This window comes from Genypterus blacodes, unplaced genomic scaffold (assembly GCF_046128005.1).
Source record: "Genypterus blacodes isolate CSIRO-AG114 ecotype Tasmania unplaced genomic scaffold, CSIRO-AGI_Gbla_v1 ptg000064l_1, whole genome shotgun sequence".
NCBI classification, from domain to species: domain Eukaryota; kingdom Metazoa; phylum Chordata; class Actinopteri; order Ophidiiformes; family Ophidiidae; genus Genypterus; species Genypterus blacodes.
The window spans coordinates 2,209,682-2,236,344 of NW_027466876.1; the positions used below are offsets into that span (position 1 = coordinate 2,209,682).

Genomic DNA, 26,663 nt, shown 5'->3' on the forward strand with positions numbered 1-26,663 from the left:
CGGAGGGAACAAACCGATTTAGTTCCTCTTGTTGCAAGTGGACTCAGATGCATAGTGTACAAGAATACTACAAAGGTGGTTGTGTATTTTGAGTAATACACACCCCACGGATGATACAAAAAACATGGAGGGACATTCAATAGATGGATATTGCATAATGCGGAGTGCATGTAAACACATTAGATAAAGCTTATGAGCACAGCTGCAGCATGTCGTAGGCCCTGTGTAACAGTCTTATCGTTGCATCCCTCTTTGTCCGTGGCTGTGGTTGAGAAATGTCTGGTATGCTGGTGGCAGCTGAAGTCCAGAAAAGCCCGGAAGAAACCGGGGGGGAGGAGTCGGCCAGTCCTGGACCGAGCTCTTTGGTCCGAGATTCAGAGATAGAAACAGTTTGTCTTGGTGTGAGATGTTGGGTCAGTGTCACTGTAAACGCTTACATGCAAGTCTCGCTGCGGGCGAAATCCCCCGGAGAGTTTCTGATCCGACGGCAGCCAAACACAAGAGTCTGTGGGGGGATCCGTCGTAGCCTTTCTGATCCGCGTCGGTGCTGGACGTGGAGCTTTGACCTCCACCAAAAACGCCAATCTGTCTGCCTCAGATTAAAGTGGCTGGCTGATGGATTAAAGGCTATTCATGCAGACCACCAGCCCCCTACTGTATGTAACACCGCACACACACCACACACACATCTCAGTAGGTGCACAATGCTCCCTGCTGACCCCCCCCACCCACCCACCCCCGAGGGCCCAGGGAATTCCAGCCCTGCGCTGTTACTGCAGCTGGACTCTTTCTAAGTCTCCCTCCTGAACGCTGCCCCCTATGTGTCGGTCAGTGTGTGCCAATGGGAGACCTGCTGCCCCTCTGCCTCCCTCATCTCGGTCCAGTGGGCTTGCTGCTCCTCGCCGGTGCTGTTGAGGCCCAGGGAGACGCAGCCCAGCTTCTCCCTGGGCCTCATGCTGCTCCGGCGGCAGAAGACGGAAACCACCAGAGACACCTCGGACAGCTGGAAGAGCGCCACCTGGAATACAAACGTCTCCTTGTAGGTGGGGTTGGGCTGGCCGCGGCAGACGCCGGTCTTGCACTTGGACATCTCCTTCCCTTTGGAATCCAGCATGGTCAACTTCACGTAGGTGTCTGGAGAAGAAGAGGAGGAGGAGGAGGGTACAGTGGTGAGAGAGTGCCATCATGTGGGGGGATGGCAGTACTGCAGAAGACGGTGAGTGCCACCCTGCTTTTATGTAATACTGCTACTTATAACACCCAGAACTACATCTTACATGTGATTTTATCCATTTGTTTGTCTTCATTAGGATTGTTTTTATCTCAGAATAATTGTTCCTTAAGAGTGTGACAATGTCCACAATTACTCAAGATAACCAGGATAGGAAACAGTAATATGCTCTATATGACTCTGGGATTATAGCAGTATGACATCAGCAATAATAATAATAAGGTGATATGCAAATTACTCTCATACTGAATATTTCAGAGAGCTGCACTGGGATGGGGACACAACGTTCCCGAGATAATAGAGAGAACCTGAGGGATATGCCTGCAGGAATGGTAATGAAATGTATGTTACCACTGCAGTAATGGCAAGGAGTGTTTGAATCAGCCTATGTGTCCTACATGGATGTGAGGACGGGGAGGGGGAGGGGACGGGGAGGGGACAGTGTCAAGGCACAGGATGGTCGGCGATGGGGACAGATAATGGCTCCGGTGCAGCTCTCTAGTATGGTTACTGGTAATTCATAGCTGACTTACCTCTCATGACATAAAGTTGTCCCCCTACGAAGTGTTTTATGCAACAAAACAGACCATCTGTGACACAACACAGCACACACGGAAAGGTTGGAAAGGAAATAAAGAGACGAAGCATCAAACAGCTTAAGGTGATGATACACAGATCAGTAAAGCTGTGGCCAGGAAACGGTTAAATATCATGCATTGCATTGCGGGCATGCATGCATTTTGTTTTTATTTTTACGTGTCGTGTATCAGCACCCGTGGGATCAGGACAGTACAAAAGAACATCAATACAAATGAAAATACAATGCCACTTAGCACCATGTTGCAAACTGGCACACATAGACACTTCACAATGGCAGCTTTGTTTCTTACTGATTGGTTTGTCTGAGGCTGCGTGTTTGAAGTGGCTCCCCTGGATGACCTCAGCCGATAACCGTCCCGTGGTGGAGTTATAAATGAGGCCCAGGAGGATCTCTGGCATGGAGGAGTCTTCGGCCGACCTATAGGACAGGGCGCCGCCGCTGCGCGACACGCTCACCAGAGAGCCACAGCCCTGTCGGGAAACACCAAGGAGTTACTCAACAGAAGGGAAGGAGAGGACAGACAGTGCGTCACCTTTTGACCATCAGAAAGAAGGGTTTTCAGCGGAGAACACATCCGGAACTTTGCTTGCTTCACCGTGTAATTGGCACCGCACTATTCTTCGATGTACTCCTCCTTCATGTAATTTAATTTTTAAGAGCGGAGCATTCTGAGGATTGTGTGTTAATGGAGGTTTTATTATCTATTTTATGGTCTGCGGTACGTCAGCTCTGATTGAACTTGGTCCAGTTATCGATATCTTTTGCTACTGCGAGCAAATGCACCCAGAGGACTTCTTACAAAAGCTGCACAGGTTCTCTTTCCTTTAACACAAAGAGTGCCTTCATTATTCTGGTGTGAAGTCCTGGGATTGGTTGGGTCAAGAGTAACTGGAGAAGATGATTGTGCAGTGAGCAGAGAAAATGTTAGGTGCCAAAATCTATATGTGTATCTGTGTTTCACACCAAAAAAGTGCAATCTAAGACATCAAATATCCCCGTGTGCCTGCAGGACCTCACTGTTAGTTCTGAGCCTGGCTCAAGGGTGACGGGCAGAGCGATCTTCCCCTGCAGGTTGAGTTTTGTCAGGTAGAACACCTTCTCCCCCAGGACCTTCTCTTTCTTCATCCGCCTGACGCTGTACAGGCGGAAGCGGACGGCGTAGTCGCCCAGGGCCTCTTGCTCCACCCGGGAAAACTTGAACGTCTCGGTGAAGACGGGACACGGCCCCTTCTGGACGCCCGTCTTGGCCCGCTGCTTCTTGGTGGGCAGCAGGACCAGATGGACCTGCCAGGAGATGTTCCCCGTCTGTTTCAGGGCGGGGATGTCTGTCGCTGCGGTGACGGTGACCGCCAGCCACTGCTCGCCGGAGTCGTACTCGAAGGCGACATCGAGCGTGCCGTACTTGGCGAAAGGCTCTGGCTCATAGGTGGTGGGCAGACCAGAGCCATCCTGAGAGGAAGAAAGAGAATTACAGATAGAGACACAGAGAGACTTCAGATGAAAGGAAATGGACTAAAGTAATAAACAAAACAGTAAAACACACACACAGTTTGTTTGACATTAAACAGATCTGAGCTTGTGACTGCACTGACTGCATGTGTGACTGCACTGTCTAAGCACACATCTTTTCAGTTCACGATTCCTGCCTTCTGTCTTTTGGAGCTGAATTATATATATATTATTATATATATGTATGTATGCCATGTATACTGTATGTATCTGTATTCTCTTCCAGTGCAGCTCATATTTCACAGCTCTCCGGCTAATCAGAAAGCATCTCTGCACCTCCTCCCCCAGCCTCCCTCATAGTCTGTCCTTGTCTTCCTCCAGAGCTTTGGCTGACTCAGGATATGTAGCTGCTCCAGGCCTGCACAGCCCATTGGGAGACGTGTGTTTGATATTAGCACGTACATACGCACTTGACTGGGCGCGGTGACCTTCAGCTCACCTCAGGGCCCAGCACGGCGGTGCTGTCGCTGGGTATGTCCTCCTCGCAGCCTTTGTTGAGGTAGCTCTCCGTGTCCTGGTCCACGCTGGCCTCGCTGGACCCCCGGGGGCTGTCGCAGCGCTCCGGGGACGACATCCTCCTGATCCCCCGTTCCGAGCGGGAGCGAGAGGAGCCGCGAGTCGCTGTGGCCTCGTCCTGGTACGGAGGAGGCTGGAGCTCATTCAGAGAAGATTCCTGCTTCATCCTCTGGATGCTGCTGGCTGTTGTAGAACACAGAAGAGAGTGAGACAACATGGAGGGTGTGTTAAGTGTTAGTGGAGACACAAACAGTAGGAATACAGTGTATTCTCGTCTCGTCTTCGTGTTCTCACTGTTTTCGATGGACGCCTCGCTGCTGTAGCCGTCCTGTTCGGTGGATTGTTTGCGTTTGCTGCGCCAGGTGGAGGTCTGCTGGGCTGCAGCCTCCGGGCCTCCGTCCTCCTCGCTGTCTGAGGAAGCTTTCTCTGGACAGATATATAGACGCTTGTTACATTTATTACATCATCCCCCCAAAAACCATAAAACATGCATCGTCTAATGAATGGACCAAGAGAGACCGGAGCCAAGACGCCACTGAAAGTTTAAGATGTTGAAACGCTCCAACAAGGAGTGAAGTTATGATTCAACTGCTGATTTAAGGAAGAAAGGTTCAAAAAGGAGAGTTTGAGAACAAGACTAGACACTCCAGAGAGGTGGTGAAAGAGAAGCAGCAGGTCCTCGTACCTTCGGCAGCTTTCTCCTTCTTCTTCTTCTTCTTGCTTTTCTTCCCCTTCTCCTTCTTTTTCTCTTCACCTGGGGCCTTCTCTGCTTTCTTTGAGCCCTCTTTTGTGCCTTTACCCTTTTTCTTGCTTGACTTTTTCTTTTTTGTTACTAGGGGAGACGCGGCCTGCTCAGATTCCTCCTCCTCATCGCCTCCATCTTTGCCAGGGCTTTGCTCGTTCTCCTCCACCTCCTCGCCTTCATCTTTTTCGCCTTTCTGCTTTGCTTTCTCTTCCGTTTCCGGACCGGGGGACTGAGGACGGTCATTGGACTTGTCCCTTTCTTGCTGAGCATTAGTTTGCTCTTCACAGTCTTCACTGTCCTTTCTGTCCTGTGTACCGCTGCTATCTTTGGTGCCTGCTTCCTCCTCTTTGCCCTCTCCCCCGTCTTGCGATGCCTCTCTGTTTTGCTGTTTGGCGGCTTCTCTCTCCAGCTGCTTCTCTCTCCTTTCTTTCCTCCTTTGCTCCTTCTTCTCCTGCAGTTCCTTCTCCTCCTTCTTCCTCCTCTCTTCCTCTGCTAACTCGGCTTCTGTCTTTTTGACACGCCAGCCTCCATCCCTCCATTCCCATTCCAGCTGGCTTTGAGACTGCGCTCCCTCTGCCGTGTCACTGACTTGGTTACTCTTTGAACCACTTCCTGTCTCAGTCTCTCTAGACATTTGCCACATGCTTTTACTACCGGCTTTGCCTTCCTGCGCTGTGGAAGTCTGGCCAGTCTCTTGCCCACTGGAGTTTTCTCCATCTTCGTCGTCCTGAACCTTGTTGATGATGGTGGTGACTTGCTCAGTCAGCTGGTCGCTCACAGCGTAGGTGACGTCGCTGACGGCGTTGGCCAGGTGGTCTACACGACTGCTGACCGAGTCCAAAAGGGAGGAAATGTTGACAGATGGGAGGGTTGGCTGGAAGCTCTTGAAGAAGGCCATCTCTCAGCCGGGGGACGCTGTCACGCTGACCACTAGATTAGCTCATCAGAGGCACTGACACAGACATGTGTTTGTTATGAGGGTGCCATGCCAGCATCTCTCTGTGAGCTCATACACAACAATATGGCTACTGGAGCCCTGACTATAGTCTCAAATATTGAATACAGGTAGAGCTATGACGAGAATATTTCAAATTTCAAATACTGTATAAATTCAGGTTAAGTCATTGTTTGTCTGTTTTTAAAGACAATGTCAGATCCAGTCATCGTTTTTACAGTCATATATCTTGAACCTCTGCAGGGAAGATCATGATTTTGCCTGCATCCATTGACTTGTTCCTTTGTTTGAAGAATTATTATTATTTATCTTTAAACCATGCAAATAATGTACTAACTTGGATGGCATGGCCTAGTTTTATGTTTCCTCACCAAGTTATACACTAACTTCACTGAAAACAATAGGCATGTATTTGTACTGATTGCCTATTAATGAGTGCAAATGAGTCCAGATCTGGATACATTTTAATAGCTACTGCGCCTTATGACTAATACAGCAATTAAGCCCTATTCTTAATATAATCTTTATAACCTTTCTCAGCAAGTACAGTCAAGTTTGGCCTGAGGCTCTTGAGCAGACGTTGGCTCTATAATGAGTTGGCCCTCTAGTTTACATCTGGACGACAGATTGTACTTTCAATACAACTGTGAAGATGCTCACATTCAAATCTAGATGGTGGAAGCCTTTATTTAGTTCCATCTTGTTCTTAAAGGATATATAAATCTAGAAAGGTGTGCATTACAGTGATGCAAGTGGTATAATCTGGTTTGTGCAGCACTAAACCTGTCCTATTTAAACAGATGACTCTCAAAGCTCAACACATCATCCAAATATGTGCGTGTAACGCATCAGCGGGTGTGTTTCATACCTGGCTGGTTCTTCTTATAGCCATTGAGATGTGACAGATCGGCTGGACTCTCCACTGACAGCTTGTTGCTGAGGTAAAGAAAAAACAGAGCCATCAGCGCCATGAAGGCTGCAATGGAGGACAGGACGCCGAGCAGCTCGGGAGACACTGAGGGGGAGAACAGCCAGAGACGGAGGGAGGAGGGTAAAGATGTGTATGTAGAGAGAGAAAAAGAAGAGAAAGGAGACACAAAAACGTTATAAATACTTTCAGGCTCTACACAAGGAATAATTTAGTTTGATAAGTGGCATCTTATTTAAAAATTGAAGTAGTTTGTGGAGTTTTTTCCTTCACTTGAAAGGAAACGCATTGTTAAGCAGCATAAGTAGGTCATGCACACTCCATGTATCAGCCCCGTGTTGCCTGTCTGTGTGTGCTATTTTTATTAGAGCCTCAAAGGGACGACATCTGACTGAAACACCGTCTCAGTAACCGCAATAGGCCTGGACTTAATGGGCTCAGCCACAGAGTAATAGCCGAAGAAAAAGAGACCGCCGTGGACGCTGAACCATTAACGGCATTTCCAAAGAGCAACTGCTTCTCTGAAAAGGGCATTTTGTAAAACGAAGCTGACTGCAGGCGACGTGCGAGGCTAAACTGTCTGTGGAGACCACGTTTAAAAGTCATAATTACAACCAAACCACAAAAGCGAGGTCCAACGCTCATAAAAGGGTTGAACGCGCTTTAAAGATTAGTTTAGGATTTGGCGTGTGAGACCGCACAGGTGTGACTAATGTCCTTACTAATTGCATGTGATCTGAGTGTACAAAGCCAAAGCACCTGCAGCCGCAATTAACTTAACGAGCTGCACCTGTGCTCCCCCTGCTTACAAATTAATTGTAGTTAGTTCTCGTACAGTTTCTGCTCTGTTTACCACGAGTTTAGGTGAAAATAGAAATATACAACAGAGGAGGGACCAGCAAGTTGTGACGCCAACTATACACGGGTAAGAATGCGTGTAATGTATTTAGTAACTTACAGATAAACTTTATAATTTGATGAATTACAGATAAATGTGACTAACACTGTTCAAAATACGGTTATTTTAATTGTCAATTGTGCTATATTATGTGTTGTATGTATGTCTTGGACCTGTGGCTGTAAGCACTGATGAAGGTTAGAGGGACTAAAATGTTGTATTTAACGTTATATTTGCCACACAATATTACAGCATATTACAATATTTTACTTCTCAAATCAGCAACATGAAGCCATATTAGCTGCTGGTTGGGTTGTCAAACAGAAATTCCAAAGCAAAGCCAACATGCAGCGGTGTGAGATTGTTTAAAGCGCTATCATTGCTAAGACGCAAGGCATCCAGAAACTCTGATACACCTCAACTATAGATTGAACTCATTCTTACGGGCCGACTTATTTCACCATGGCAACAGGCACGGACCACTGCAGCCTGAATACTCCCGCCCGCTGCAGGGCTGTCAAAATGTCGACCGCTGAATGAAAATTGTAGAGTAGTAAGATAGCGTTAAGACAATGGCGCGGTGATGGATTCTTACCTTTTCTAATTGAATATCCGTTTTATTGGCTGCCAGATGTTTTCCGCAGAGACACTATGAGTACATATCTGCTGCCACACACTGTAAGTGATCTAAGAGGGGAAACCAAGTCGCGCCGCTATGAAGTAACCCGGCATGTAATAAATCCCTAACACTTAGTCCGGTCCAGCACTTGCCAGCATTACACGTCAACTCTGACTGGTGACAGCTCTGTTGACTGAGCCTGTCTGACCCCCTAAAGCCGCAGCATCCTGACGCTGAAATGAAACAGCTTACACCCCCGTAGCCTGCAGTGTGACGGCACATAAGCATACACGCATACACTGGCCCTTTTCTGTAAATGTCAACGACGGCTGAATAATTCAGACTCCTGAGGTAACCCGATCGCTGCATCACTGTAACTGGAAAGAGGAGCGATAGCCGGTCGGCCTCAGCCAGAGCCCTTGACCGGTGATCGCTTCAGCGTGGACATGAGGTTAAAGGGTGACGGGCGTGTGTGTATTCATACTGTCATACCCATCATTCATAGAGACAACAGCAATGTCTTTCTCTCCCTCTCTCTATCTTCCTGTTCTTTTACCATCTTCTCTCATATCGTCGCTTGTACCGTGTGTGCGTGTGCGTGTGTGTGTGTGTGTGTACCTGTAATTGTGTGTGAGATGTCGTAACATAAGAAATGCTTTTTTTTCTGCAGGGTGAACTGAGGCTGAACTCAGGAGTCAGCACAGATCCTCGCGGGACTCAATGTGTTTCCATGTAATGACTAACGAGCGCACTAACAAACAGGAAAACAGCCATTGAACTGTCGACTGCAAAAGCCACAACAGAGCAATGCGAGCTCGTCGCCACGCGATGTTTGGACGAATAAACACAAACGGAACAAATCAAAGCCTTGGAAAACAGGATGCTCGTCATGCCACAGACGGATCCAGTTTGAGGTGGAGGTTAATTTCATTCTTTTTGAGATGTTTATACCTGTGCAAGATGAACTCCTATTGTAGTTTCTAGGGCAAGCTTGTTTAAAAAGAGGGTTGGCAATCTGGAAAAGTTGCTTACACATGGATCTCTGATACGAAACAAAACCCCCACGCTGAATAAATCATGAACACACAGCTGCGTGCTTTCAGTGAAGCGAAACTAAAACTTGATATGTCATGCATAATTCACACATAGACATTATGTTTTCTGAAGTCTTTTCCAAAAAACACTTTCTTACACAGCAAACTTCAGAGGAACGGGCCAAGTTACGTGCCCGGGATGTGTGAGTGAATGTAGTCGGCGGATTAGGGAGAGCACCGCCGAGATTATCATACGTGGGGCAGTAACGCTAACGTGCATGCATATGCAGACACGGAAGATCATTGATACACTTGTTTGTGCATATCATGGCCTTACCTCGTCTGGCACAGATGAGCTCATGAACACCACAGTTCCTCCCCCCTCCTGCAAGAGACGCATGAGATTGTATGAGTCAGTTTGAAATCGTCAAACGCACACACGCACTGCAACCTACAAACAGAAATGTAACAAACAAATCAACAAATGGGTTAAATATAAACAAAAATCCAGACTAAAGCAATTGTTTCCTGCAGTTTGTAGTGTCAAAGCATTTTCAGTGACCAGATTATCTGGAGGAATACACACATACAGTATGTACATGTTTTATAGCTTCACTTACTGAGACATTTTATTATGGTTTTTCGATTATAATAATAATCCCTGTGAAGGATAATGATACCTCCCACACACATTCACACACCCACTGGTTTACACAAACGCGCACACACACAGACTCTGGCTCCTATAATTAGAGCTCAGTAGAAGTGTGTCTTGGCTCTGCGTCAAATAATCTTTGAGGAATTAGGAGATTAAAAAAAGGAGGCAGTGTTGCCATTTAAACATTTTTAACCCGCAGCACTTGCTTCATTTCACACCCGTAAACAGCTTCTTGTGTAAGATGAGAACAAATCATGCACGGTTCAGTATTAGGATGCTGGAGGTGGTGTGAGGCAAGGGAATTTGTCTTCTGTCGTCACAGCAGACCAGACTGGAGCAATTTAAGACTCCATGCACTTGCAGAGACAAAACGCCTGCCAAAAAAAGTCGAGCTGGCAAAGCACTAAACAGAGCTTTAGAATTGCAAAAACCTTCTGGTTCTTTCACTGTAATGGGATTAAAGGAAGCAGGTCGGGAACAAATATTATCTAGAAAGTAATGTGCTGCGATTCCAAGTCATTTACTCACAAAACTAGAATTCTGGCTTTAAATAATTTCTTTACCTGTTAACTTGTTATTCCCCTAAAATTTCCCCTTGTGTACATTTACTTGTTACATGACGTACAGTTTATATTCAGTGTTTGCGCGTGATGTAAACCCCCAGACATGCAGGCCTGCACATCATAGCTGACATTATGTTATACACATAAATACCCAAAATAGATTCTGCCATATTGGCAAATAATGTGGTTTAAATAAAGCTTTCTGGGTTTGAACAAAGGCTTGGATGGAACCACTTCAGATTTTTTCACAGTGTAGATTTTGGATAGACTACAAAGTTTACATCACAAAAAAACGTGTGGTAGCCAAATAATCATAAATTAAAGTACATGCCTGTGTTTAAATATTACCTTTACCAGCATCAAAAGCATCAAGAACAAATTAAACTTGTCAGATTTCTAAATCAAAGAGGGAGTAGTAACAGGTTTGATCATCAGGTGAAACACATCGTTAACTAGAGGACATTTAATTCTTCATTTGTCTTCTGAAAACCTTTCTGTCTTCTCTGACCGCAGCTCTCATTCATTATAAAGGGTAATAAACAGATGACGGTGATGGCGTGTCAACACACACCGTGCCCCCCCTGGCAGCACGTGGCGTGGCACGTTATCGGAATTCAAATGAAACGGGACAGGACGTGGCACGCGCTGGCTCTTTACTGCATCACCTCATCACTGCCCGGTGTCACGTTCCGGTCACTTTCACTAATAGCTCCACCGGAAATAACGGGTTATTTCCGACATTACACGTCGGATTACGGGACCCATTGACCAAAATATGCTAGACGGTAGTTTCAACACCTCTCCTTGGAAAAACGGGAACGTAAACGCCTTTGTTCTTCCGCCAAACAATGTAGTTCTACAACTGTAGACAAAACAAAGTACCGTACTTAAGTAGCGTAAGCGTGATAATCTACACACAAAACATAAAAACTGTCTGAAATCACCGCGACAGGTGTGTGAGCGGTGTGTATCGGTCAGTAATGGTGTGTGTGTGTGTGTGTATAGACAGGACCGTACCGTCGACTTCAGCATCACTTGACGTGGATGGGAGCACGCGCGCATCCCACGAACGGATCATAACAACATTCCTGCATCGGTGCGGCTGGACGCACTTCACTGCGGCATTCCAGGGGTACAACGACCGGATCAGAACACAGCAAGTTGATGATGAATCGCGACGGCGGCGAAGCGCAGTCAGCTGCCCCGCGGAAAGTTACACGAGTCCCGCAGAACACCTGACGTGGGACTTACCGTCAATCGCCATGATGCTCCGTCCCGGACACTACCAACTGGAGGGGGGTGACGGAGGATGGAGGAGAAGTGTGTGTGTGTGTGTGTGTGTGTGTGTGTGTGTGTGTGTGTGTGTGTGTGTGCGTGTGTGCGCGCGCGCGCGCGAGAGAGAGAGCGAGCGAGCGAGCGAGCAAGCAAATAATACATAAAAGAGGAGGAATATAACACAACATAATAGGAAGGAATAAAATCTTTTAACCATTCGCTTTGGTGTTAATGAAGTATTAATAAAGATAAAATAATTACATACAAGTTATTCCAAAAAGAGACAGTAGGGGCAGATGACCAAACCATTCTCCTTTCTTCATGTTTATTATTAATTTCTAATTGGTTGTTGCAAATAGATAAGATAAAAGATAAGATAACATTGTATTTATCCCGAGGGAAATTGCTGAAATTGCAGCCACATGTCTTCCAGCAACACAGTGTCTGTAAACAGGCCTAACTAGTTTAGCCTGTTTATATTTGGGGAAAAAAACAAAAATACTTAGTTGTATAGATTTATGTCAATCGTGATGTCAAAAATGCTAATCATAGCAGTTTTGTGTATGTACATATAGTGTTTGGAGTAAAATGTAAATATTTTACCCTTAGACAAGCCAAATGCTTTGACAATAATGCTGTTCTTAACCTGTCCAACTACATTTTCAGCAGTAATGCTCTCATGTGCCTCACCTAACTTAACACCAGACCAGCTCTACACAGTTACCTAAGACTTAACTGCAACATAAATACAAGTATGTGTAACAAGCTTATTATCTTGATTATCTTGAAATAGATATTTTGTGATCATCAATAAGTATTTACTACTACATATTACTTTTATGGTATACTTAGTAGCGTGAATATGAGTTAATGTGACTTGTTGTGTTTGAGTCCTGAAAGAACATATTCAAAGTAGGTAAAGAGGCAGATATTCTCATTTTGGGATGTAAAACTCGACCTTAATCAACAACTGAATACTATAAGAAATGGTTATGGTTATTTTTATTATTATTTATTTATTATGGTTAGTTTATAAACTGGTTTGGTTAGTTTATAAACTCGCAGTTACATCAATATTAAGACTATTACACCTCTGCAATGAAAGAAACTATACTTGTGAAATATATAACTAACATAATTATGAATGTGACTAGACATAATGATGTATTATTCATTTCCCTATCATTAAACTTCATTTTGTTTACAGACGCTCGTGCCTGCCATAGGTCACTGCCAAAGCCACGCCCACTCCGGTGAACCCCCTTCCGCAAAGTTTCCCTGCGGTAGTCAGAGCGTTTGTGTGTGTTTCCTGAAGGAGGAAACGAGGGAGAGTGTCAGAAAAATGAGCGAAATTAAGCAAAACGAGTTCTCTGCACCTGAAGACGGTGGGGAGGAGAAGGACTGGGCCGCCGCTAAAGCATTCTTTGACAACCTTAAAACTAACAAACCGAGACCTGTAAGTGTTTCAAAACAACATTTCCGTCGGTTTGTTCTTGTCCCCGCGCGCGCTGCATGAAGCATCACAAGTCTAAAATGGCTACTTGTCACGACTTCTAACTTGGTTGCCTTCGTTCCATCCTTTCGCAGCCCAAACCCCGCTATGCCGTCACCATCGCCGTGTCCTCTCGCACTCTGTTCAACATGGTCGAAGAGAGGGAGATCTATGAGGAAGAGGGGGTGGAGAAGTACGTGGCTCACCAGCAGGAACACGAGAATGAGCCTCTGATGCCAGGACCTGCCTTTCCCTTTGTTAAGGTAGACCTGATCCCCTGTAGACCTGTGCCCCTGTAGACCTGTTACCCCTGTAGACCTATTCCCTACTGTGTTGTGTGCAGGGCGTGGTTGGTATACATGCTCAGTTCAAAGTAAGTTATTGCCGAAGTTAACACAGATTTGCTTGCTGTAGGCCTCTGATTTTGGTTTAGGCAACAGTTAACATTATTGATGTCCTACTTAAAATGATAACGAATGGCTACATTCAAAGCTTGGGGTGAGGCTGAGTCACTTTACGGAGGCCACACCCCAGTCAGTAATGTATAGGCAGGTGTGTAGTAATGTGTAGTAATGGTATAGCCCTCAGCTAAAACCCTTTAAATCATTTTCCCACACATGTTACCACACTACAACATCCTGTAATGACAAAGCGATAACAGAATTTTACCTTGTTTGGAGGCCATTTGTGGTAATATATGTTAATGATTTATAGGCACACACCTTCCACAAACTACTACTGTCTGCATGGAATAGGATGAAAATGATCAATGTCCAACTGACCTATGTGAAACTAAGTCATTGCTGCATGCCCTCACTTTGAGGGTCAAGCATCAGGCATGTATCAATCTGTGGAAACTGGTGTTCATTGCTGGTTCCTACACCGTTGCATTGGGCGTTCTGCTGCAGTTTGCACCCGTGTCGTGTCTTTAGATGGTATCAGATTGTCTTGTAAACTACCATTTTTGAGAAATCTGCCTCCTGACAGAATTGTGTTCTTCTGTTAGATTGTGCTAATGCTTGTGTCGTAACCCTTTGTGGAATGGTCTGACACAATATCCTGGCTTTCTTCACACAGGCATTGATGAACGTCAACTCTCGACTGAGGGAGCTGTACCCAGACAGCGAGGAGCTGTTTGACATTGTCTTAATGACCAACAACCATGCCCAAGTTGGAGTGCGCCTCATCAATAGCATTAATCACTACGGTATGCTGCATTCTCCCTTAAAGGCTGTTTTACAACTGTAAACACACACACAGACACAGCCAACAGTCAAGTGTATTTATACAGTGAGTTAGAGGTCAAATAAGTGCTCTTTATTGAAGTTAAAGTAAAGTCAAATACTTTTGAGTAAGCATAAGCTTCTCCAAAATGTATTTGAGTTACATTTTCACAGTAATAGTGTTAGTAGTTAGTTCAGCCGTTGTGTTGTATTTCCAGTTTTGTCACCTTTTATACTGAAGGACAAAAGGAAACATGGGTGAAAAGGAAAGAAGGAATAAGAGACAATGAAAGAACAAGAGGGAATAAGGAAGGACAGAAAGAAAGTAATAAGGAAACAGCAAGGAAAGCTGGGTGGAGACAGAAAAGAAAAGAAAAGATGAACCGAAGGAAGCAAGAGAGATGAGAAATGAGGAAGGATAACGAAGCAGTATGGATGAAAATAAAGAGAAATACTAGGAACGAGAAATCCTTCATGATTTATAAAATATTGCTCAGCTATACTACATTTCTATATACATTTCTTATCTGTTAAAATAAATGGACGTTGTAGTGTAAACATCTTTCTTTCAGATTTGACCATAGAGCGATTCTGTATGACGGGAGGGCAGAGCCCCATCGGCTACCTGAAGGCCTACATGACAAACCTCTACCTCTCCAAGGACGCCGACAAAGTGATGGAGGCCATCGCAGAAGGTGAGCCGACCTCTCAGAAGTAGACGAGCGACAAAAAGCCCAAAAAAAATCTCCAACCTCCAGCAGCCTGGAGAAGTCGGTGTGCCTCACCGGTGTTGGCATGACGTGTCTGAAGCGTGTCGCTGGCTCATTCGCACCCCTGGGAGGGAATCTGGACCCCCTGCTGTGCGTACATACATACAGTACATACACACACAACAAACATAAGTGAAGCACTGACATAGAAAAGTTAATCCCTAAACTGCTTTGGAATTGCCAACACGGCAGAAGGACACAAGAGAATTTCCGTGATTTCAAACTGATTTCTCACAGACAAGTGTACTACGTCTAACTTGGACAGTTTTCGGCCGTAACTCTCTGGCCTTCCCTAGAGGCTTCAGAGATTGTAGTTCCGGCGATATGCCCGTCTAGGCGAAAATGACAAAATCATATCCAGCGTTTAGGTCAGCGTCTCAGTAAATGCCATGCAGTCCGTCCGTCTCCTGGGCCTGTGTCTGGATTGCTCTTGCCACCGTCAGCCATTAGTGCTATTTGTTCATTTTTTCAGCCCTTGTTTCTGTTTTTGTTGCAGGAATGCCTCATCGATTACATCACTTACATCACCCATTTTTATGTCAATTTTGGTGTCAAGAAGTCCTTCAGCACTCAGCATAGGACTCAAGATGGACTTGTTCCTTTCATTTCCCTGTAATGCCTCATCCAGTCTGCTGACACGCCTCTTATATCATGCAGTGGCTTCATCATTACCTCTTCTAATTAATGTGACATAATTCCCAGTGATTGATGGCTGGCTGAACACAGCTACTTGGTAAAAAATGACAGCTCACATCACCTGAACGCTGTAATTAAACGCCACAATCAGTGCAAAGTGAGCTGTTGGAGACCAAGGACCAACGGAAGCTCAGGTTGTGTCCACAGTAGGCTGCCTCCACACACACAGGACTTGTAATCAGCTCTGATTTTTCCATTCGGATTCTTCCATTTAGTAATCCAAGGGGATTTCTCTCCGTCAGGTATCGCTGCAGCCACGATGTTTTCACTCGACACAACGACGGAGCTGAGCGAAACCCAGTTGAGAGTGGCGTTCGACGGCGACGCTGTCCTCTTCTCAGACGAGTCGGAGATCATCGTCAAGCGACAGGGTTTGGATTCTTTCTTTGAGCACGAGAAGAAGTTTGAGAACAAGCCCCTCGCTCAGGTATGACGCCCTTTACTCGATAGTGACCCCTTAAACAAGTTTCTGCCATGATATGAAGTCTTCCAAATACTGATGATAACTAGGAATGTATATCCCAATAGTGTTGTTCCTTCTAACTGCTGTACAGGAACTTCTTCCTAGTTTGATTTCCTTCTTCCCACCCACAGACATCTCTGTGGGTGGGAATGAAACGAGCCAGTGTTCTCACACGGCGTTAGTGGAGATATTTTGGTTTGCTTGTCATTTTTTCTGTGTCAACCCAAACTGGACCGATAGATGCAGCAGAGGTAACTCATTCCCAGCCTGTAGGTTATAGGAAGCCCTTCAAACACACATCAGTGAAAGCCATAGTCCCTTGCACATGGAAAAAGGAAATGACCCTTGACCCTGGGCTCTTACGGACTCTTTCAGGGTCCCTTAAAGTGTTTCCTGGAGGCCCTGGGGAAGCTCCAGAGGAAGTTCTACGCCAAGAACGAGCGCATGAGCTGTCCCATCCGAACCTACCTGGTGACGGCCCGCAGCGCCGCCAGCTCAGGGGCCCGCGTCCTCAAGACCCTGAGGAGCTGGGGCCTGGAGATCGACGAGGCCCTCTTCCTGGCCGGGGCGCCCAAAGGGCCCCTCCTGGAGAAGATCAGGCCGCACATTTACTTCGACGACCAGATGTTTCACATCGAGGGCGCCAAGGAACTGGGCACCATCTCGGCACACGTACCCTACGGGATCGGACAAAAATATCACAAGGGGAAAGTCATCGAGAAGCCAACGAACGCAACGAAAACAAGTCACGTCGCAGAATAGGTGGTAACTCACTCATACACTCCGGATCCTAAACTTCTTACTCTCCTGCACATGTTACCAGGTTCCCTCATGTTTGTAGTGTGTTAAAATGTTTCCTATCTTTACTTCATGATAGGATCCTGTTCACCCGTTTCTCTGTTTTGACACTGGAACACACACAAAAGCTGCCTTAATGTTTACTTTCCTGTAATGCACACACTGATTTGCAGCTATTTTCTGAATATCTCATACTTATTTAGCTTTGGAGTTTACATCACGTACCTCTTTGTTTGATAGTTTGGTTTTATTCTATATATGCATGTCCGTTTTTCTGGTTATTGTTATCTTGTTTGTGTACGGTTCTTATTATCTTGCTCATTCATTGGCCTCAGGTGGTGGACGGTAGAAACACCAACCATATTTTTGGGGGGTTTGCCACGAGCTCCCCATTTCTGAAAAGGGACGTTTATTAGTCTTTACTAGCCTTTGGTGCGTGGGGGGAAAACTGCTGCTGTTTTATAAACACAAACAAAACCTTTAACTCCTTAACTTCTCTATCTTTCATATCCGTTCTTAGCCATACTAAAGATTTCACAAACCTTTGCTGCAGCACTGAAACGGCAACTTTGAGATGTTATTTATACAACATTGTGTATGTTTATAGGACTATTACATACTTCACCTCAAATGTTTGTATAACCTAAATCTCATCCAAGAGAAGTGTTACACGTTTGAAATGTTGACATGACTGTTTGTCAGCATAGGATTACATCTACATTGCACTCGTGTTTCCATTTTGCACCATTTTACTTTACTACCTTGTGATTTGTATGTAAGAGGTTTATCACTTTATTTGCTTTGGTGTTTTGTGTGTATGGAGAATAGAGTGTGTTGAATAAAGGAATGTGGAGGAACCTGAGGAGTTGGGATTTGGGTTATTTTTACATTTAACCAGTAGATGGCGCCGGTTAGTCGTAATCTTCCACTTCAATATGGTAAGCAGTGTTTGTGCTACCGCCTGTTGTTGAGACAGGAGCTGCTTCCCTGTGAAAGCGGCTGCACAAGTTATTTTTGGGGAGATCGTCGTCAGTGTACTTAGCTAAAGAGGCCACAGGGGGCGCTCCTGCTTAACTAGAAACGGTAAAAGACTTTACAGTTCATTAAATGACATTAAATTTTGTTTTTGTAGTTTTACTTTTGAGGTAAATAAGCAGTACATAAATACAACTGTACATATGTAAAGGTTGTAGCACAAAACAAATTATATCCCCAGAAAAACAACTAACACGTATAATATCTGACACACTGCACCTGTCTTTGAGATATAATTTCTCTATTCCTTATTGTTCTCTATATTATTCTACATGAGTAAATGTAATATGGGCACAGATATGAATTGGTTGATAAGTTCTGAGCATGGCACATAAGAAGGTGACATCATTCTAAAGGTGTTTTTGCACATCAGTAGCTTCCAACCCAAGGCCATTGTGCAGCGATTACTTGGTGCCTGTGGCTTCAAACAGACACCCACAAGCTACCTACCACCCACAAGCTACCTACCACTCACCTCATTTGATCCCTCAGACTCTTTCCAAACATAAGGAGGCTTTAGCTTGAATCCATTTTTACCCCACATAAGAATGTCATCTCGCTACATAACGTGAATTTATGCAGCAGATGCTTTCATCTAAACCTGCTTTTGCTGTTAGGTGACATTGCTTGGATTTTTTCAGCTTAAACTGCAACACCTCTGTGCTGGGCCTCAGAACCTTGCAGTCAAACACATTATTTTGTTAAAGGAAGTTATCATTTCTTGTGGTTTCTTGTTGGTGGCTGTTTAAATGTTTAGCAAGAACTAAATTCATTTGATCAGAATTTATGTTCATGATTATTTATGATTGTACTGTCTTGGTTTTAAAAGGTTGGTGTTAAGGTTTTAAAGGTTTAAAAGGTTTTAAGGTTTAAAAAGTTTTAAGGTTTTAAGGTTTACAAGTTTTAAAAGGTTTTAAGGTTTAAAAAGTTTTAAGACCCATAGAACAGTGACACACCCTCCCTCTATCTGGGCTCTCAGAGGGACCAGCTGGACGCCAGGTAAGGTTCATGGGTTCAGGTTTATTGACTGTTTGTTAAATGAATAAATTGTAAATTTGCCAATATGTCTTGTTTCTTCCTTGTTACTGATAGACTTCAATCATCCAATCCACCAAACAAGAGTCAATAGCAACAGCAGAATAAGCTGTTTGGCATTGGCAGAGAATGAGTGCAGCCCACATACTCAGCTGTACTGCTCATCACAAATGCATGTTCCTTACAAATGGGGAACCATTTAAAAGGGAACTAAACAGGTTTTCCAACGCTATAAAATGTATTGCCAAGAAGCATTGTTGCAACAGAGAAATAATCTACCAAACACAAATTTCCGAACTTTTTGTTTGATGTTTATTAACATTTGTATTTGCAGCTCCTACCTTAAAGAAACACTGCATTGTAGGAAAAGAAATCTTTACATGGCAGAATAACTGGAATGATTTTGGCTTGTGAAAATCTGGAAACGGTTTGGATGTTTCAACAGAAGCAAGATGAAAAACAGTGCTGTTTACAGAATAAGTGGGGCAAAATTAAATGGACATGATTTATAGTTATTTTAGTTAGAATAAGTCATTTTTTCAATGTATTTACTATTCACCAAGAATTAATATGAGATTGTGTCCATCATCTATATATAATCTTCATTTTTATGTACAAATCTTCTCTCAAATGCTCCTTTTATTGTTAACACTTTTCTTGGCTGAAGTAAAAAAAATAAAATAAAAAGTAATTTGTTAAAAAAGAAAGAGGCATGGGCCAGCAGAGTGCCTATACTTGTTATTGTGTAACTGATAATGTGGTTTAAATAAAGCTTTCTGGGTTGTAACAAAGGCTTGGATGGAACCACTTCAGAGTTTTACACAGTGTAGATTTTGGATAGAATACAAAGTTTACATCACAAAAAAAACGTTGTGTGGTAGTCAAATAATCATAAATTAAAGTACAGGCCTGTGTTTAAATATTACCTTTACCATCATCAAAAGCATCCAGAGCAAATGAAACTTGTCAGATTTCTAAATCAAAGAGGAAGTAGTAACAGGTTTGATCATCAGGTGAAATCAGGTGTGAGGCAGTGGCTCAGTGGGTAGTGCTTCCGCTTGGGAACCGGAGGGTCGCCGGTTCGAGCCACTGCCGAGTTGCCCCTGAGCAAGGCACCGATCCCTCAATTGCTCCCCCCTCTGCGAAGGGTGGTAATGTAATGTAAGTCGCTTTGGATAAAAGCGTCTGCCAAATGATCGTAATGTAATTTAATGTGAAACACATCGTTAACTAGAGGACATTTAATTCTTCATTCGTCTTCTGAAAACCTCTCTGTCTTCTCTGACCGCAGCTCTCATTCATTATAAAGGGTGATAAACAGATGATGGTGATGGGGTGTCAACACACACCGTTGAATATGAGTTAATGTGACTTGTGTTTGAGTCCTGAAAGAAAATATTCAAGGTAGGTAAAGAGGCAGATATTCTACTTTTTGGACGTAACTCACCCTTAATTAACAACTGAATCCTCTAAGAAACTTCCAGTTTATAAGCTCGCAGGTACATCAATATTCAGACTATTACGCCTCTGAAATGAAAGAAACTATACTTATGAAAGATGTCACCAACATAATTATGAATGTGACTTGACTTATTGATGTATTATTCATTTCCCTATCATTAAACGTTTTCTATATTGCACTGGTTTGGTGATTTCTCGTTCTAGTTTCATTCTGCACTGTAACTGTTGCACAGTAATTTCCCTTTGGGATAATAAACTTTCATCTCATCTTATCTTAAACTTCATTTTGTTCTTTGACGCCCATGCCTGCCTACGTCACTGCCGAAGCCAGGCCCCCTCAGGTGAGCCCCCTTCCGCAGTTTCCGCGCGGTTGTCAGAGCGTTTGTGTGTTAACTGAAAGAGGAAACGAGGGAGAGTGATAGAAAAATGAGCGAAACTGAGCAAAACCAGTCCCCTGCACCTGTAGACGGCGGGGAGGAGGACAGAGCCACCGCTGTAAGTGTTTAAAAACAACATTTCCGTTGATTGTTCTTGTCCCCGCGCGCGCTGCATGAAGCATCACCAGTCTAAAATGGCTACTTGTTACGACTTCTAACTTTATTCCCTTTGTTCCATCCTTTCGCAGCCCAAACCCTGCTGTGCCGTCATCATCGCCGTGTCCACTCACGCTCTGTTCGACATGGACGCAGAGAAGAAGATCTATGAGGAAGAGGGGGTGGAGAAGTACGTGGCTCACCAGCAGGAACACGAGAATGAGCCTCTGATGCCAGGACCTGCCTTTCCCTTTGTTAAGGTAGACCTGATCCCCTGTAGACCTGTTACCCCTGTAGACCTGTTACCCCTGTAGACCTGTTACCCCTGTAGACCTGTTCCCTACTCGTGCTGTGCTGTGTACAGGGGGTGGTTGGTATACAAATGTAACCTGCGTTGTCTTTTGCATAAATGATGAAGGAGCAGCTGGGATGAATGGAGCTTTATTCTGCAGGCTGCAGACATTCATTCTCTTGTTATTTTAAGTATAGCAAAACACTTTATAATATAAAACAACCTAATTAACAATACATGATAATAATGTATATAATAATCCCAAAGAAATAAACCCTCTGCAAGCTGTTGACCACATTGCTACACGATGTTACCCATCTGATCCAGAACATCATGAGTATCAAAGGAAGTGGACGTGTAAGGAGACTGGTGAGTGGAGGAGCTATCACCCTGTGTATGCAGTGTGTGGCGGGTGTCTGATAAGGCGAGGTAAAGCGTGTGCTGCCATCCCTGCACTACTACCTACAGTGGACCTAAACTCTGGGAAAGGGATAGGCACCCCCACTAAACCTCTACCCCGACCAACACTAATTGGGGTGTGCAAACTCTGAGATCTGGGAAAGTTTGAGCTATCCATTTCAGTCAAAGAGATAAATAGAAGCGAAAACACCTATATACACTATAATACAGATACTATTACATTCAAATAACAATTTCCTAAAATCATATGTATGCTGCAATTAACCAAGGCTGCTTAACTGAACTAATTTGTTGACTGGTCCACCGGTCCGAGGAGGTGTTGATCGGCGACCAACTTGAATCTTTATCCGGATCACGGCACCACTGTGACCTGCCATGTGTTTCGCATAAATGATGAAGGAGCAGCTGGGATGAATGGAGCTTTATTCTGCAGGCAGAAGACAGAAGACATTCATTCTGTTGTTATATAAAGTATAGCAGAACACTTTATAATATAAAACAACCTAATTAACAATACTTGATAATAATGTATAGAATAATCCCGAAGAAATAAACCCCTGTGGCCAAAAACGGTACTACACCCCGAACGTAAAACAAATGAAAGAATTTAACAAGTTAAACACACAATTCACACAAACTACAGAAAGCTACACTACGCGAAGAATAAGCACTGGCATGAGTCGGGAACAACAACAAAATTCGGTCCGCCAAAACAGAATAAATATCAAATTGAAAAACTAAAACTAAACTGAAACTAAAGTGAACACGTGCTTCAAAGGCAAACTAAAATACAAAACCAAATTAAAATTACAAAACGATCTAAAACATGACACAAATACGATTCACTAGGGAGGTAATAATAATATTTAGCAACAGGATACATAAAACACATACGATGTATCGAAAATAAGATTTTATAACATTTATTGCGGACGGCATTTTTACCCAATTTACCCTGCAGACAGACGACATCGTTCTACCGCAAGGTACCCACAATGCCATTGACGTGCCAAAAAAAGCAGGTGTGTAGCAATGTGTAGTAATGGTATAGCCCTCAGCTAAAACCCTTCAAATCATTTTTCCACACATCAATCTACACTACAACATCCTCTTTGAGTAATGACAAAGCGAAAACTGAATTTTACCTTGTTTGGAGGCCATTTGTGGTCATTTATGTTAATGATTTATAGGCACACACCCTCCACAAACTACTACTGTCTGCACAGAATAGGATGAAAATGATCAATGTCCAACTGACCTATGTGGAACCAAGTCATTGCTGCATGTCCTCACTGTGAGGGTCAAGCATCAGGCATGTATCAATCTGTGGAAACTGGTGTTCAGTGCTGGTTCCTGCACCGTTGCATTGGGCGTTCTGCTGCAGTTTGCACCCGGTTCCTATCTGTAGTTGGTATCAGATTGTCTTGCAAACTATCATTTTTGAGAAATCTGCCTCCTGACAGAATCCTATTCTTCTGTTAGATTGTGCTAATGCTTGTGTCGTAACCCTTTGTGGAATGGTCTGACACAATATCCTGGCTTTCTTCACACAGGCATTGATGTACGTCAACTCTCGACTGAGGGAGCTGTACCCAGACAGGGAGGAGCTGTTTGACATCGTCTTAATGACCAACAACCATGTCCAAGTTGGAGTGCGCCTCATCAATAGCATTAATCACTATGGTATGCTGTTTTACAACTGTAAACACACACACACACACAGCCAACAGTCAAGGGTATTTATACAGTGAGTTAGAGGTCGAAGAAGTGCTCTTTATTGAATCTACATAATTATATACTATATTTCCTATCTGTTCAAATAAATGGATGTTGTAGTGTAAACAGTATCTTTCTTTCAGATTTGACCATAGAGCGATTCTGTATGACGGGAGGGCAGAGCCCCATCGGCTACCTGAAGGCCTACATGCCAAAACTCTACCTCTCCAAGGACGGCGACAAAGTGATGGAGGCCATCGCAGAAGGTGACGAGCGACAAAAAGCCGACATAAAATACACATAAATACTTTGACAGTTTTCAGCCGTAACTCTCTGGCCTTCCCTAGAGGCTTCAGAGATTGTAGTTCCGGCGATATGCCCGTCTAGGCGACAATAACAAAATCATACCGTAGGTCAGCGTCTCAGTAAATGCCATGCAGTCCGTCCGTCTCCTGGGCCTGTGTCTGGATTGCTCCTGCCACCGTCAGCCATTAGTGGTCCATTGTCAATAAGTCCTTCAGCACTGAGCATAGGACTCGAGATGTTGTTCCTTTCATTTCCCTGTTCTGTCTCATCCAGTCTGCTGACACGCCTCTTATATCATGCAGTGGCTTCATCATTACCTTTTCTAGTTAATGTGACATGTCAGTGCAGAGTGAGCTGTTGGGCACCAAGGACCAACGGAAGCTCAGGTTGTGTCCACAGCAGGCTGCATCCACACACACAGGACTTGTAATCAGCTTTGATTTTTGATTCTGTTTGCTTCCATTTATTAATCCAAGGTGATTTCTCTGACAAACGCTTTCCTCCTCTCCGTCAGGTATCCCTGCAGCCACAATGTTTTCACTCGGCACAAAGACGGAGCTGAGCGAAACCCAGTTGAGAGTGGCGTTTGACGGCGATGCTGTCCTCTTCTCAGACGAGTCGGAGATCATCTACAAGCAACAGGGTTTGGAATCTTTCCTTAAGCACGAGAAGGAGTTTGAGGACAAGCCCCTCGGTCAGGTATGACGCCTTTACTTGATGGTGACCCCTTAAACAAGTTTCTGCCATGATATGAAGTATTCCAAATACTGATGATAACTAGGAACGTATCCCAATACTGTTGTTGTTCCTTGTAACTGCCGTACAGGAACTTCTTCCTTGATTTTCTTCCAGGAACACTGGCTCGTTTCATTTCCGCCCGTAGACATTTCTGTGGGCGGAAATGAAACGATCCAGTGTTCCCACACGGTGTTAGTGGAGATATTTTGGTTTGCTCGTCATTTTTTCTGTGTCAACCCAAACTGGACCGATAGATGCAACTAACTAACTCATTCACAGCCTGTAGTTTATAGGAAGCCCTTCAAACACACATTAGTGAAAGCCAAAGTCCCTTGCACATGGAAAAAGGAAATGACCCTTGACCCTGGGCTCTTACGGACTCTTTCAGGGTCCCTTAAAGTGTTTCCTGGAGGCCCTGGGGAAGCTCCAGAGGAAGTTCTACGCCAAGAACGAGCGCATGAGCTGTCCCATCCGAACCTACCTGGTGACGGCCCGCAGCGCCGCCAGCTCAGGGGCCCGCGTCCTCAAGACCCTGAGGAGCTGGGGCCTGGAGATAGACGAGGCCTTCTTCCTGGCCGGGGCACCCAAAGGGCCCCTCCTGGAGAAGATCAGGCCGCACATTTACTTCGACGACCAGATGTTTCACATCGAGGGCGCCAAGGAACTGGGCACCATCTCGGCACACGTACCCTACGGGATCGGACAGAAATATCACAAGGGGAAACTCATCCAGCAGCCAAAGGAGTGATCCGGGTCGGCATAGGAACGTAACCAAAACAAGAGAATAGTTACACCCACTCGTTTGAAATATTCATCTGACCGGTTATCAGCATAGGATTACATCTACATCGCACTCGTGTTTCCATTTTGCACCATTTAACTTCACTACCTTGTGATGTGTATGTAAGATGTTTATCACTTTATTTGCTGTGGTGTTTTGTGTGTATGGAGACCAGAGTGTGTTGAATAAAAGAATGTAGAGGAACCTGAGGAGTTGGGATTTGTTTTGTTTTTTAACATTTAACCAGTAGATGGCGCCGGTTAGTCGTAATCTTCCACTTCAATATGGTAAGCAGTGTTTGTGCTACCGCCTGTTGTTGAGACAGGAGCTGCTTCCCTGTGAAAGCGGCTGCACAAGTTATTTTTGGGGAGATCGTCGTCAGTGTACTTAGCTAAAGAGGCCACAGGGGGCGCTCCTGCTTAACTAGAAACGGTAAAAGACTTTACAGTTCATTAAATGACATTAAATTTTGTTTTTGTAGTTTCACTTTTGAGGTAAATAAGCAGTACATAAATACAACTGTACATATGTAAAGGTTGTAGCACAAAACAAATTATATCCCCAGAAAAACAACTAACACGTATAATATCTGACACACTGCACCTGTCTTTGAGATATAATTTCTCTATTCCTTATTGTTCTCTATATTATTCTACATGAGTAAGTGTAATATGGGCACAGATATGAATTGGTTGATAAGTCCTGAGCATGGCACATAAGAGGGTGACATCATTCTAAAGGTGTTTTTGCACATCAGTGGCTTCCAACCCAAGGCCATTGTGCAGCGATTACTTGGTGCCTGTGGCTTCAAACAGACACCCACAAGCTACCTACCACCCACAAGCTACCTACCACTCACCTCATTTGATCCCTCAGACTCTTTCCAAACATAAGGAGGCTTTAGCTTGAATCCATTTTTACCCCACATAAGAATGTCATCTCGCTACATAACGTGAATTTATGCAGCAGATGCTTTCATCTAAACCTGCTCGCCTTTGGGCCGTGGGAAGACACACGCCTGATCTGGATTTGAACCCACAACCCTTTTGCTGTTAGGTGACATTGCTTGGATTTTTCGGCTTAAACTGCAACACCTCTGTGCTGGGGCTCAGAACCTTGCAGTCAAACACATTATTTTGTTAAAGGAATTTATCGTTTCTTGTGGTTTCTTGTTGGTGGCTGTTTAAATGTTTAGCAAGAACTAAATTCATATTTGATCAGAATTAATGGTTATGATTATTTATGTTTGTACTTAGTATATATTAAGATTTACTTGAATAGAGCAGCAGGTGTGTATGTATATGTGCGTCACTATGGTACCTGGACTTTGGCGACTGTAGAATCATCATTATGATTATTATAATTATTATTA

At 44.2% G+C, this 26,663-nt stretch overlaps 3 protein-coding genes across 3 annotated transcripts; 2 read left to right on the forward strand and 1 right to left on the reverse strand.

Annotated features, from left to right (window-relative positions):
• Window positions 1-766: 766 nt before the first annotated feature.
• On the reverse strand, window positions 767-11,652 carry syt14b (synaptotagmin XIVb). The gene is made up of 9 exons (XM_076155087.1): window positions 11,509-11,652; window positions 9,374-9,421; window positions 6,426-6,572; window positions 4,152-4,283; window positions 3,781-4,040; window positions 2,850-3,281; window positions 2,122-2,302; window positions 1,765-1,821; window positions 767-1,134 (listed from the first exon to the last, which is right to left on the reverse strand). Exons 1-9 carry the CDS (start codon window positions 11,519-11,521, stop codon window positions 818-820), a joined length of 1,587 nt encoding a protein of 528 aa, XP_076011202.1. The 5' UTR covers window positions 11,522-11,652; the 3' UTR covers window positions 767-817.
• A 1,132-nt stretch (window positions 11,653-12,784) lies between these two features.
• On the forward strand, window positions 12,785-17,836 carry LOC143004179 (cytosolic 5'-nucleotidase 1A-like). The gene is made up of 6 exons (XM_076155088.1): window positions 12,785-12,988; window positions 13,120-13,287; window positions 14,102-14,231; window positions 14,820-14,942; window positions 15,956-16,140; window positions 16,552-17,836. Exons 1-6 carry the CDS (start codon window positions 12,875-12,877, stop codon window positions 16,936-16,938), a joined length of 1,107 nt encoding a protein of 368 aa, XP_076011203.1. The 5' UTR covers window positions 12,785-12,874; the 3' UTR covers window positions 16,939-17,836.
• Window positions 17,837-20,902: 3,066 nt separating this feature from the next.
• Window positions 20,903-25,510, forward strand: LOC143004139 (cytosolic 5'-nucleotidase 1A-like). The gene is made up of 6 exons (XM_076155037.1): window positions 20,903-21,000; window positions 21,131-21,298; window positions 23,304-23,433; window positions 23,610-23,732; window positions 24,287-24,471; window positions 24,899-25,510. Exons 1-6 carry the CDS (start codon window positions 20,932-20,934, stop codon window positions 25,256-25,258), a joined length of 1,035 nt encoding a protein of 344 aa, XP_076011152.1. The 5' UTR covers window positions 20,903-20,931; the 3' UTR covers window positions 25,259-25,510.
• Window positions 25,511-26,663: the final 1,153 nt, after the last annotated feature.